Raw genomic sequence first — 14,276 nt, 5'->3', positions numbered from 1 at the left:
AAACCCATGAGGAAAATTTCATAGGACCATGAAATTTCATAGCCATGGTTCTCAACCCTGGCTATGAACTGAAATTCACTGGGGAGCTTTAGAAAATATACTAATGCCTGGCTCCACCTTCAGACAGTCTGATTTGATTGGCCTGGGTTTTAAGAGTAACAAAAGCTTCCCACATGATTCTAATGTGCACCTAAATTCTATAAGCATTGCTGCAAAAAAAAAAAAGACATCATCATCATCGTCATCATTAGAAACAGCATGAAAGACAACAGCTAACTTTTGTAAGTACTTACAATGTAACAGGCGGGTGCTGCACTTTAACTGCATTATCTCATTTAAGCCTCAAAACAACTTCATCGGGTGGGAGCTGTTGCTACTGGGAACTAAACGAGCAACCAAAGCTACCAGCTGGTGAGCAGCTGAGCTAGGAGACAGACCCTGGTGGTGTGACTCCAGATGTGGCCTGTTTCACTTGCCTCACCAGGACATGATCTTTGCCCTTAAGGAACTCATAGTAGGCAGAGAATACACACAAATGAAACCAGGGTGCGGTGGGGGGAGGTGAGGAAGTATTTAAAAACATTGTATCAGGAAGAACAATCAACACAGTCTGTATGCCTATGCAAATAGCCTGTAGAAGAAAAATAATAACACCTGAGGTTTGTTATTATTAACAAATAGTTGTGGAGTTCAGTACTGTGGTTCACCTTTACAGGTACTTTCCTGTTTGAGCTCAACAGGTTTTATTACCAATGAAATTCGTGTTTATGTGTAGTTGTGTGTGTATGTTGATAGTTCTTGATGGATACAAGTCCACAGAATTTGTATGAAATTTTCTCCTTTATTAGTTGTGACCTTCCTATGTTGAGTGGTCACACTTCCCTGGGCCATCCCCGTTGGCTGTTTTTGATAAGAAATGTACCCAAAAATCATCTATTAATGTTCTTAGCTTAACTGAAAGCATTCGTTTTCAACTTTGGGTGCACACTGGAATCACCTGGGGGAGTTTTAGGACTCCTGATGCCTGAGTCCCACCCCAGAGGTTCCCGGAGCTTGGCAATCAGGCCACTTGCACTTCCACCATGTTTCTGCCAGAAAGATGCCAAGACTAGGCCTTGGGGAAGAAAAATAATGGCCCCTTAGTCAAGGTTAATCTGCAAAATTGTTCATCTCTGTAATTTTAAGTTTGATTTTAGGCTTTCTAAAATGTACTTGCAGAAAATTGGGGGATGTTGGGGAAAACATTCTGAAGAAAGTTTCCTTCGTAAAGAAAGAAAAACACACCTTGCTGGACAAGAAACTGCCTATCCCTGAAGAGCCATGGTGACGAGGAAGACAGGATTCTGAGGGATGCTTTTGGAGAACCAGGGATCAGCCCTGGACCTGTGGGAGGGGCCGTCCTACCCACACCACTAGGCTTCTGCATGGGGAGGAGGAACGGAAGAGAGCCAGGAACTGTATGACAGTTCAAGTGTGCGTGCATTTCCAAAATATTTTGCAAACTATTTATGAACCTTGTTTGCATTATTGTTACCATATATCAGTGTTGTGATGCAGCTTTTTGATTGACTTTATATCAAGGATATATTCTGTGTGTACAGGTAGACGTGTATGTACCTCATTCTTTGCAATGATTACACAGTATTCCTTGTACAGATGTGCTGAAATTTATCCAGCTAATTCTCTTTCTATGCAAGTGACTTTTACTTATTTTTAAATTCTAAACTTGTTTTTGAACAATTAAAGCTATACCTGTCCATGGTTTATAAAGAAAGTGTGTCACCCTGCTATGCAGATGGGTTCAAAATCCATACTCCCCTCACCATGAAGAGCTTTCCTCATCAGAGGCACTTGGATTCTTTTTGTACAGTACTCTTGAGATATATTTCACATACAATAACATTAATCCATTGAAGAAATACAGTTGAGTAGTTTTAGTATAGTGGTTAGTTGAGTGGGTTTTGGGGTGTTTTTTTTTTGCTAGAATACTTCCAAGGAAATTTTTTACATGCTATGTTGTGTAGCCATCACCATCATTAATTTAGAACATTGTCAACACCCCCAAAAGAAACCCCATGCCCATTAGCAGTCACCCCTCATTCCTGATCCACCAGCACCCTCCCAGCCCCAGGCAACCATGGATCTACTTTCTGTCTCTACGTGTTTGCCTGCTCTGGATGTTTAGTCTATATGGAGTCATACAGTAAGTGGTCTTTTGTGACTGATTTCTTTTATTAAGCACAATGTTCCCAAGGTTCATCCGTATTATCAATGTATCAGTACTTTATTATCTTTCATTGTCAGATAATATTACATCATATGGGTATACCACTTTTTTCTTTATCCATTCAACAGTTGATGGGTTTGGGGGTCTTTTCTCCTCTTAGGCTATTATCAATAATCCTGCCAATGAACATTCATGTATAAGATTTTGTATATATGTATCTTTTCATTTTTCTTGGGTATTTTCTTGGGTATAAGGTACTTGGTTTTAAGAGGGTTTTGTTTGTTTGTTTTGTTCACCTACTTATCAGTATACTTTTTAAAAATATTTTATTTATTTCTCTTTAGAGGGGAAGGGAAGGAAAGAGGAAGAGATATATTGAAGAAATATCAATGTATGGTTGCTTCTTGTGGGTCCCCTGCTGGGAACTGGCCTGCAACCCAGGCATGTGCCCTGACTGGGAATCAAACCGCAATCTTTTGGTTCACAGGCCTGCGCTCAATCTACTGAGCTACACCAGCCAGGGCATTAGTATACATTTTTAATTGCTATGTCTCTCAACTTTTCCACCTGAGATGGTATCTATAAATTTCTTACTAAGGAAAAAATGTGTGGCTCTTACACTATCTCCTGCCTCCTCACTCTTGGGGAGCTTGATTATACCTTGATTTTAGATTACCTGTGATAACACATTCTATGTGTAGAAAATTTGGAAAATATAAATAGGCATAATTTTCTACTACCAAGTTTTATAACATTTGTATTCTATTTCTTTAATACTTTGATTCAGATGGTTTTTTTTGGCATTTTTAGTCTTTATTATTCAACACTATGACATTTAGGGCTGAGCTGAAAGAAGAAAATGGAACCCAAAGCCATGCTGCTTAAGGTGGGGTCCCAAGACCAGTGGCATTGGCATCACCTGGGACTTTTGAGGAGAGCAAATCCCCCCCAGACCTTCTGCAGAAGAAGCTCCAGGGCGGGTCCCAGAGGCCTCTGTTTTAACAAGCCCCACGAGTGATTCTCATTCACGTTCAGGTCTGAGGATACTGCATTAGGTCATCGTCTTTATTGCTCTTTCTTTTTCTGGAATACTTCCCCAAGGAAATTTTTTTACATGATATAGATGGGTGATAAGCTTTTATGTCTTGAATGTCTGAAAATGTCTTTATTTTAGTGTCAGCCTTGGTTGACGCACTCACTGACTTCTAGCCTCATATTCAGTTTCCTTCAAAAATTTCTATGTCACTCATTTGTCTTCTTATGTCCATTGTGACTGAGGTGATGTCAGTGTCATTCTTTTGTTCCCTTGTAAGTAACATGTGTTCTTTCTTTCTTTCTTTCTTCCTAAAACCACCAAAAGAACTGTTTCATCTTTTGAAAGCCTGTCTTCCTCTGACTCTCTTGCCCCTCTCTCTTGGGCAGCGTGGTGGTGTGGAGCATAGCCAAGAGGGACGCCATCTGTGGCAGCCCCGCGGCTGGCCTCAACGTTGGGAACGCCACCACGGTGATCTTCTCCGGCTGCCGCGACGAGATGTTCGTCACTGCTGGGAAGTATGTGTCTGCGGTTGGGGTTTCAGAATCCATAACCCACGTTATTTGCTTATGCAGATAACAGAGTCATTCCAATTTGGGGGAACATGTTTTTAATCCTGAAAACATATCTTGCAGTCTTTTAAATATGGTGATTTGAAAATTCTGTGCTTCCTACTGAAAATGTTCTGCTTATCGGCTAAACTCATTTTAGGTTCTGGTCTGTTTGTTACTGATAGTACGTTACCTACCACACAGGCTCCCGGAATATTTTGCACAATTGCACAGATTCACTTACTGGTTGTTTTTTTACCACCTGCTCTTGATTTAGGCTTTGTGAAATGACAGTTTGAGAATAAACTGTTCTGGGAAGTTTCAAGCATTTGACTATTAGCCATATGAGATCATTTCCAGCAGGGGACCAAGCTTAAGGTCTAAAAAGAGGCCAGCATCTGCTAACAGGAAAAATTAACTGAAAGATTCACACCAACCAGAGGCCTGTTTGGTGGCAGAGGTGTAGATTAAACCTATGTGAAATCATCCCATCTGATGTCGTATATCAGTCCAACGATCAAAACCCTGTGAGTGTGGGCTTGAAGTGTGTGTTGGCTGGAACTCTCCTTTTCAGCCCACCTGTGGTTTCCCATCTGTGGGAGGTGCACATTGCCATCACCTGCCCAGCCAGAGTCACACGTGTGTGCCGCCCTGAATCTGTACTCTTTCCTGTCCCCACTTTGCCCTTGCAGCACGCATTTGTCCGCTGGATGATTATGAGAAGGTTACATTCAGAGGCCAGGACACTGACTGGCTGGTATGAAAACCAGACCCTAAGGAACAAATCTTATTAGGACACACTCCGATTCTGAAGCCACTGCTCCTGTCCTGCCCTGTCTCGGAGGCCACCGGTGCCTGTGAAGAAGCTCCTCAGCTCCTTCCAGGTTTTCAGAGTTGTTCGAGGAAGCATTTGTGTTAGGCCGTCTCTCTGCTGCTCTGCAGCTGCCTCAGCAGCAGGCACCAACAACAGGTCTGGCATCCAAGGACATTTTTCCAGGACCCAGACTTGAATTGAAGCCAAAACTATTTTTAGGACAATCTCTGATCTAGGTCTGCTTTAAGTTCACATGACACTGATAACTGAGAAAAGGTACTCTTAAGTAAGATTTCTAGTATGCTACCCGTACACTGTGGTTCTCCCTGAGGGTCCCAATTTCAGGTGTTCCGTTATTGTCCCTAGAGATACTCTGCACATTCCAAATGACAGCTACCAGGAAGGCCATGGAGAAGCTCATTGTTTTTTAGTTTAAAAAGTACATTCAAAGTACTCATTGAACACTTAACTATGTGCGTTACTCTGGGGGCCAAAGGAAAAGAAAAACTGAACTTGATCAATATATTTTTAGTATGTTCTGTCTTAGGCTATTAGCTAAAATCTTTGTGATGTTAGTCATGATATATTTATACAATTATTAACTCAGTAACTCAACATACAATAATTAAATATCACTACTATGCCAAATATTGCATTAGGTATTGATTTTTCCCTTTTTATTGAATTTATTGGGGTGACAAGACGATACAGGTTTCAGGTGCACAATTCTACAACACGTCATCTGTACACTGTGTTGTGTGTTCACCACACCTAGGTGCTGATTTTGTTGGACTTTTTGTTGCTTAGTCTCATTTCTCCCTCTTTGAGGACAAGACTTTCCATAATGAAGTCCTTCCCTTTAAAAAATTTCCTCACAAATCAATCCACTGAAAGAATACATATCTAATGAACTCTGGTTTGCTCTTCATTTGTCTCCTTGTTTATCTGTGTGTTTCTCTATTTTCACTCTCGTGGGTAGAGTGTGTCCTTCCTAGTGAGAGAGCCGGGAGGGAGTCTAGGTCTGGTGTCTGCAGGCTCTGCATTTTCTCATTTGGAGAGTTGGGGGATTGTGAAACCTCCCCTGCAGCGTTGGTGTGGGGATCAAACAGAAGATGTTAGGTGGAGCACTAGGCTGTAACAAACTCTCAAATTTATCTAGTTCTCTTCTCTTCGCTTCAAGAAATACAGACAAAAGGGAAGACATGAAGTGGTTGGTGAGTGGGTACTCATCTGATTGTGAATTTCTTTTCTACAGTGGAACAATTCGAGTATGGGAACTGGATCTCCCAAATAGAAAAATCTGGCCCACTGAGTGCCAAACAGGACAGATGAAAAGAATAGTTATGAGTGTTACGGCAAGTATTACTTTGTGTTATTTTAAGTAATTATCAGTACAATTTCCTGTTAACAGTGCTGAACAAGCTGTGTGTGGTGTGTGTACATGTACGTTGGGCTTGGGGTGGGCAGGTGAGGTCTGGACTTAAGAGATGTCAATTGAGGAGGCTCAGGCGAGGGAGGAACTTCCTTCTGGAGCTCCCTTTAGAAGTAAGAGAGCAGCTGGACACCACCCTGGGTGGGCCCTGTGTTACTGCGACCTGGGCTGCCACCTGCAGGGGAGCAGAATAGCAGAAGGCACATCCCTGTGCTGCTCATGTTATTTCTCCCACTGGAAATAAAGTTTCTAACAATGAAACTCATTGTTGACATGCAATCTTTCATAAAGAAGAGTTATTTGTATGTTTTCATTGTGGATTCCCACATTTAGACATGTAACCCCACCTCCTTTGACTTGTGCCTCTTGTCTAATGCAAAGTCATTTCATGAAATAGGCTTTGGAAAATATGAGATAAAGCAAATGCATGTTCTCTTTGGTGGAGTACAGCTGCTCCCAAGGAGCCCTTAGGAGGAGCCTCAGGGGTCAGAGCCAGCAGGGCCTGCACACTAACATCAGACACAAATGGACGTCAAGTGAAATACTCAGGTGAAATGGAATCTAATATTTCCTCCGGCTCTGAGTCTCGCCTGGAGCTTTTCTTACCTGCCTTTAGGTCTGAGAAAACAGAAGTGGCCGCATCCACTTGCATGGGTCTTCCTGGTGTTTCACAGGAAACTCATTCCATCCCTGGGCAAGGCTCATGGGCCTCACTGGAAAAGCCCAGGTTTCAGATTTCTTTTTCTCTCTGCCCCCTAGATGGCCAGTGATGACTCCTTTTTCTACCTTGGCACCACCACTGGAGATATTCTAAAAGTGAACCCTAGGACTAAACTGCTGGCCGATGCTGGGCCTGTGAAGGACAAATTCAGTCTGGTAAGTAGAGACCATCAAAGTCTGCTCCACTTTGCTGTTTTCTAGTGATTTCTTCCCTTCACTGCCAGCACAGACTTTAGTTAAGGAAGAGTCTATGGGAAAAAGAAAAAGTCTGTGGTGTACCTAAGGTCACTCCCAAACTCGCTAGGTGCGTTGGCTAGCTCTCTAAGCCCTCAGCTCTGGTTTATATTCAAGGCAAAGGTAATCCTGGGTATCCTCAGTTAGGGATCAAAACCACACCTTTTCCACATCTTCAAAGCGTAGGGCCAGTAGCTTTGTGATTTGTGACCACACTGATCCCAGCATTTGGGCAGCCCTGCTGCCATGTACAAAAAAAGCATGTTCTTTGATCTATAAAACTGTGTAGACATTTTAATTTTTTCCTAATCTAATAACTAGATCCTAGGTTTCAGCCTTGGCCGGCATTACAAGTCATGAAAAGACATAGAAATTGATTGTCTATATTTGTAGAATTCCTAACAATTCTGGTTAAAAGTCCAGTGAAAAAGACTTGATACTTAATCAAAATTAAAAGCCTATAATCAGAGGATGATTTTGCAGAGCGAATGCTGCTCTCCCAGTGCCCTCAAAAGTTACGGGGGCTCTTTCTACTCAACTATGAATTTGAAAGCCCATGCACCTGCCTATGTCATGTCTGATAATGGAACGGATGGTTCTAGCTAACCTTAGATACCTTCCAGCAAATAGCCCCAAGAAGCTTTACAATATAGCACTGTGTTCCTGGCAACGTGTCGGAGTTTCCTTAATCACATAATCACTTAATATCCCAGCTTTTAAGGAGATGCATAAGAATGGGAAAAGCCGTAATATTAGTAGAGAAGGGTTTAGAAATAGTCCCACGGGAGACTGAGATGTAGTCTAGATCGATGTCTTTCAGATTATTTTAGGAGAGAGATTCCAGTAAATGAAACAGATGAAGGCAAAGCAGATCGGGCTAAAGGAGGAGCCCTGCCAGTCCCAACTTCTGACACGCCCCCCAAAGGCCCCACGAAACACCACGTGAAAACTGCTGGGCATTTTCGCCTCCCAGCACTTGGGATCTACATGCCTCCCCAGTAAAGATGTCGTTCCTCAAACCCTTGTCACTTAAGTGCTATCCACAGAGGCACCAGGAACGCTTTGATCACTAACCATGCAGGTGTGATGGTAAATTTCGCAAAGCAACGATTCCGACACACCCATTACACAGGTGGGCGGGGGTCATTCTCCTGGGATGGAGGGAGAGGAAGACTGAAGACACTGAAGATATTGGGTTGTAGTACCACGGGATTGTGATGCCCATTTGAAATCCTACTTAAATGTTTGCCTGACAGTTAAAAAAATAAAGAATTAAAATGGTTTCAAGTGGACCTCTTAGGCATGAGGCACTGAAATGAAGAAGGTGATTATCGTCATGATAACACTGGAAATGGAACATGCTCAGTAAATGTTTGTGTGTCAGACAGACATGGGGCAAACACTGCCCTCACATTGGATCATTGGATCCTTATTACGGTCTGATGAGATGGGTCCCCTCTTTATCCCTACTTTATGGATGAGGAAACTGAGGCACTTACCATTTAAGATCTCATGGCTGGCAAGTAGTGGAACTGAGATACAAACCTAGGCAGACTAGCTCCTGAACACGTGCGCTTGAACAGTATCCTCTACAGTCTCAAAGTTTACTTAGAAATTACAGATACATCATTTGAGGCTCTGTTGAACTCTTTATCCTGTATTTCCCCAAGTCCCTGAACAAATGCTAAACATGTTTATGAGGGCTGGCTGTCTCTTCGTGGGCCAGGCACCCACCCTGTTGACCTGCGTGGCGCTTTTAGAGGTGGGGCCGGGAGACCATGTTTTCTGGTTTGTGCCTTCATATTCCTGAGCCTTGGTTTCTCTTCTCGAACATCGTGAAATGACTTTTGAACAAAGACAGGCAAGATTCAATTTAATGTAACTTGGAAGGACATAATATATGTTTTATAGTATTTGAACTTGGTTAAAACTCAAGCCTATATGGAAATTGGCTACATTATTACAGAAAGCTTTAAAGCGAAATACTGGTCATGTACATTTTTAAGTTAGAACTTCATAGTGGGTGCTGTAAAATGGCCATCACACCCCCCCAAAAAAACTTTGAAGAGGGCTTTGAATTCAAGTGTTTTGTATTATTTGTAAGATTATGTACTGCATGCTTTAGTTCAAAGAATATAGTCACCAAATAATAAGGAGTCTTGTGCTTTTCTGGATGTCAAATATGGTCTCTTTGCATGACAAGAACTAAGTGAAAACGGTGCCGACTGGGGAGCAAACGTTGCTGTGGCTGTGCGTATGCCTTCTGCTCTCTCCTGCATTTGACTGCTCTCATGTTCATCTGAATATGAAGTGTGCCTTCTTAACGTATTCGGAACGCGCAGGTGAAAGGGAGGACTCCTGGGCAAGTGCGTTTGCTCCTTGCAGGACCAGGAGGGCTACTTCCAACACTGGAGCTCATTGCCAGTCCCAGCCCTCTGGCCGGCGCCACAGGGCACCACAGGCAGCAGCTGCGTGAGCTTCATCCACACCATGCATGGCAGCGCTGACAGGGCCTTGGCCGCGCCCACCGTGTCAGGTCCCCCACTGATTCCAACCTTAGTGCTTTTTCTCCCCCTAGGGAGTGTCAGCTATCAAGTGCCTGAAGATGGGGGCGCTCTTGGTGGGCTCAGGAGCCGGATTGCTGGCCTTCTGTAAAAGCCCCAGCTACAAACCCATCAAGTAAGTTCCACATGGTTGGGATGGGGAGAGACCCACCAGAGGGAGGTTTTCTGAAAGCCTGCAACTAAGTGACATTGGCAAAGTGATATTTGGTCAAGGAATTTCATCTTGCTGTTAAAATGAATAACTGGAATCACAGTAGATGGTGGTTTCTTTGCCAATAATAAGATAATGGCGTATGTTGAATCAAACCAAAGTAATTCACCATTACCCAGGGAAATACTTCCCTTCTAATAAACACATGTTTTTATTTAGCTGATGCATTAAGCCACAGGAAATACGCTGTTATGAGCTTACTCAACAAGTAAACTCAAATTTCAAACTTTCAACATTGGTTTATTCAGTGAAATTTATTGTGCAATGGGTACCAATTATGTACCCATTAACTACTAGTTAATGCATTTGAATACAAGTTTTAAAACAATGACGAATATTCACCAGCTATTTCTGTGTACCGTTTATTATACTCTCCATAGCTTTTCATGGCTCTGTACAAGACACTGTACTTTTCATGGCTTTTCTAATTAAAATGAAATGAAATAAAACTTTCTACATTGCTATGAACAAGGAGTTCAACAAGGAGCTGGAATATGACTTGGGGACCACCCTCTCTTCCTTCACTGCCCTCCGTCCCACCAACACATGAATCTCTGTAAAATACTGCATTTCCCAGGCTGGTTCTTTGCCCAAGAGCTCCCATTGAATTCTTAGGGTCAACACTAAATTAATTGCAGAGAAGGTTGGGTTTCTAGGTCCTCATTTATTTATATTTATATATTCTTTTTTTAAAAATTCATACTCATTAAACACTTGGGGAGCGAGGGGAATTTAGAAAGTGGAAGAAGGTAAAATAATCCCTGAAAGTTCTGATGAAGATAGCCACGATTAACATTTTATTTCTTCTTGTCTGTTATTCATATAATTTTAAAAATAATTGTACTTATTATGTGTAGAATGTTTTATATTCTGTTTTTTTCTGCTTAATGCAAACAGTATAAACATTTAAAATATTACTATATAATATTTTTAAATTATTGTGGAGATATAGATATATATTCCATAATATTTTAAAGATGATTTTAATAGCTAAGCAAATGTTCATTGTAGTTTCTGTCTCATAGATCATTTAACCATTTCATTACAACTGCATGTCTAGACTGCTTTCAACTTTTCGCTCTTTTAAATAAGGTTGTGGTAACAGCCTTTCACATAAAGGTTCTTTTCCTCTGGTGTTAGGACTATTTTCCAGGAATAGAACTTGCGAAGTGTTTCATTGCCATGGTCTTTTGTGCTCATGTGCCTGCCTGGAACATTCCCTCCATTCAAATCCTACAGTGTTGCACAGCCCACTGCAGACTGTCTCACTGAGGAAGATTCCCTATCAGAACCTATGATTGCCTCCCGCTGTGTAACCAAGGGGACCCTAGCTTTGTACCTACTGCCTTTCTAACCGTGTCACCTCCTCCAAGGCATTTCCCAGGTCATGTGCCTGATTTTTGCCCTCTGTAATGCTTCAGATGGTTAATGAATAGTTGTTGATTAAGTGAATCTACTTTCCCTTTTTTCTTCTTCTTAAAGGAAAATCCAGTTAGAAGGTGGTATCACTTCTATCACGCTTCGAGGGGAAGGACACCAGTTTTTTGTAGGAACAGAAGAATCACACATTTATTGTGTCAACTTCACAGATTTCAAAGAGACTCTCATACTGACTTGTCACTTTGAAGCTGTACAGGACATTGTCTTTCCTTTGTAAGTAGAATATGAAAATATTTTTCACCTGTAAAAGCAATAAGAACATGGAGATTTGGTGCAGTGTGCAAAGAAATGTAATTATATTAATGCATTTTACTATCTATGAACATAATAAATCATAATAGATTATGATTTTTTCCTTAAATTCTTCTATTATGGTGAATTATTTTAATAGATTTTTCTATGATCTTTACCACATATTAGGTTTTATGATTCAAATTTAGACTTATTTAGAATGTTAGCTTTTCTATTAAATGCATCACAAAAAGGGTAAATAGACTGGCAAAACTTTTCTTCATTCCCCTAGCCCCGTCTGGAAAAAGCTTAGCAGCGCCTCTCTCCACCTTCTTTCCAGTCACTGTTTTGCATCTCTTGGGTCTTCCCCGCACCTGGTTGCAGTGAGCGTGCGAGGCCTTCTGGATCTGGGTGCAGTATTTCTTGGTGAATCTCACACAAAACAAGTGAAACAGCCATCGGCAGTTTTGATATCAAAGAGAGCTTCTGTCCTGGTTTGCCACTGTTAGATTTGAAACACATTTTGTCTTCACTCTCTTTTTTTCACACCTTTCTCTTTGATTTTTTTTGGGGGGGTAATTTTTTTCAGAGACAGTTTATATATAGAATATTTGGTCTTATCTGAATATATCTTTGTTTAACCCTCAGACTTGAGTGATCATTTGGCTAGGTATAAGAGGAATTTTAATGAACTTTCTAATGAAGTATAATTTACATATGGAAAACCCATAAATTGTGAGTAATCATGAAATATCACATGAAATATCATACCTATATGACTACTACCCACGTCAAACAATAGAACATTTGCAACACCCCAGAACACCCTCCCGATTACTACCCTTGCACTCTTCCTTAAAGATAACCACTACCTGAACTTCTGGTCCCATAAATTACTGTTGTCTACTTTTGAACTTTATATAAATGGAATAACTCCGTATGTACTTTAAAAGTCTTTTTTGGACTTCCGCCAAGATGGAGGCATAGGTGGAAACACTGTGCCTTCTCCCACAACCAAGTTTGAATACAACAAAGGTTTGGAGAACAAAGACACAGCCAAAAAACAGAAAATTGAATTATACGGAAGTCCGACAACAACTAACCGTTTAACTGGGACGGTAAGAGGGGCGGAGCCAGCAGCGGAGCAGGATCTGGCAGGACAGATCCCCCAACCTAGGCACGCAAGTGGCCTGGACCCAGTCAGGGTGTGGGGCAGACTGACCACGATCGCACATTCGCGCACAGTGAGACGGACCATGCAGGCCCCAGGGGCGAGGGCTGACGGCGGTGGCGCACTCGCGTGCAGTGGGACGAAACGCGTGGGCCCGGTGACGGTGGCAGCTGCTGCACCTGTGGGGGCCGCGGCAGGAGAAGGCAGATGGGATGCCATTTCTCCTCTTTGACCCTGCCCCCACATACAACGTCACAACCCAGCGACTGAGTTACCCTGCTCTGGTGAAGACCTAGGGCTCCGATCTTGCTACGGAACAGGCACAAACAGCCCAAAAGATGGTGCAAGAAGAACTCAAAGTCCCAGAGCCAACAACTCTAAGCGACCAAGAAATTGCCAGCCTCTCAGAAGCACAATTCAAGACACTGTTTATCAGGATGCTCACAGAAATGGTTGATTATAGTCACAAATTAGAGGAAAATATAAAGGCTAACCTAATTGAAATGAAGGGAGATGTCCAGGAAACCAATAGTGATGGAAAGGAAACTGGGACTCAGATCAATGGAATGGACCAGAAGGAAGAACAAAACATCCAACCAGAAAGGAATGAAGAAATGAGAATTCAAAAAAATGAGGAGAGGCTTAGAAACCTCCAGGACATCCTTAAACATTCCAACATCTGAATTATAGGGGTACCAGAAGGGGGAAAGAAACAGCCACGAGTGGAACACTTATTTGAACAAATAATAAAGGAGAACTTCCCCAGTCTGGCAAAGGAAATAGACTTCCAGGAAATCCAGGAAGCTCAGAGAGTCCCAAAGAAGTTGGACCCAAGAAGGAACACACCAAGGCACATCGTAATTACATTAGCCAAGACTAAAATGAAGGAGAGAATCCTAGAAGCAGCAAGAGATAAGGGGACAGTCACCTACAAAGGAGTACCCATCAGACTGTCAGCGGATTTCTCAAAAGAGACCTTACAGGCAAGAAGGGGCTGGAAAGAAGTATTCCAAGTCATGAAAGGCAAGGACCTACAGCCAAGATTGCTCTATCCAGCAAAGCTTTCATTTAGAATGGAGGGACAGATAAAGTGCTTCTCAGATAAGGTCAAGTTCAAGGAGTTCATCATCACCAAGCCCTTATTATATGAAATGCTAAAGGGACTTATATAAGAAAAAGAAGATGAAAAATATTAACAGTGAAAGGACAGCAAACTCACAGTTATTAACAACCACACCTAAAACAAAAGCAAATCTAGAGGACAGCTAGATCAGGAGTGGAACCATAGAAATGAAGAACACATGGAGGGTTAGCAACAGGGGAATGGGAGGAGGAGAAGGGGGTAGAAGGCAGAGAAAATAGCATAGACAGTAGGTAGAAAATAGATAAGGGGGAGAGCAAGAATAGTGGGGGAAATATAGAATCTAAAGAACTTGAGACACGTTATAAACTAAGGGGGGGAGAATGGTGGGGGAGGGAGTGTGTGTGTGGAGGGGAATGAAAGGGGGGAATAGAACAACTGTAATGGTATAATCAATAAAATATATTTTTTTAAAAAAGTCTTTTTTTTTCTCTATGGAAGCGTTTAATGTTGTCAATGTCATACAGATCTTCTTATCCTTAGTGATTTCTTGTCTACTTGTTTTAT

General features: G+C 41.9%; 1 protein-coding gene across 1 annotated transcript in view; it reads left to right on the top strand.

Moving 5' to 3' along the window:
- CFAP52 (cilia and flagella associated protein 52) overlaps nucleotides 1–14,276 on the top strand; it is a 33,066-nt gene that overhangs the window by 4,740 nt on the left and 14,050 nt on the right. Inside the window, exons 4-8 of the mRNA XM_037028270.1 lie at nucleotides 3,650–3,778; nucleotides 5,881–5,980; nucleotides 6,817–6,933; nucleotides 9,590–9,690; nucleotides 11,269–11,439. Coding sequence (XP_036884165.1) covers nucleotides 3,650–3,778; nucleotides 5,881–5,980; nucleotides 6,817–6,933; nucleotides 9,590–9,690; nucleotides 11,269–11,439 — 618 coding nt within the window. The remainder of the gene's footprint in view (nucleotides 1–3,649; nucleotides 3,779–5,880; nucleotides 5,981–6,816; nucleotides 6,934–9,589; nucleotides 9,691–11,268; nucleotides 11,440–14,276) is intronic.

Source organism: Sturnira hondurensis, unplaced genomic scaffold, assembly GCF_014824575.4.
Source record: "Sturnira hondurensis isolate 20B ecotype Veracruz unplaced genomic scaffold, ASM1482457v3 Scaffold0019835, whole genome shotgun sequence".
NCBI lineage: Eukaryota > Metazoa > Chordata > Mammalia > Chiroptera > Phyllostomidae > Sturnira > Sturnira hondurensis.
Note: the sequence above shows the minus strand (reverse complement) of the source record. Positions and strands in the feature narration are given on the sequence as shown.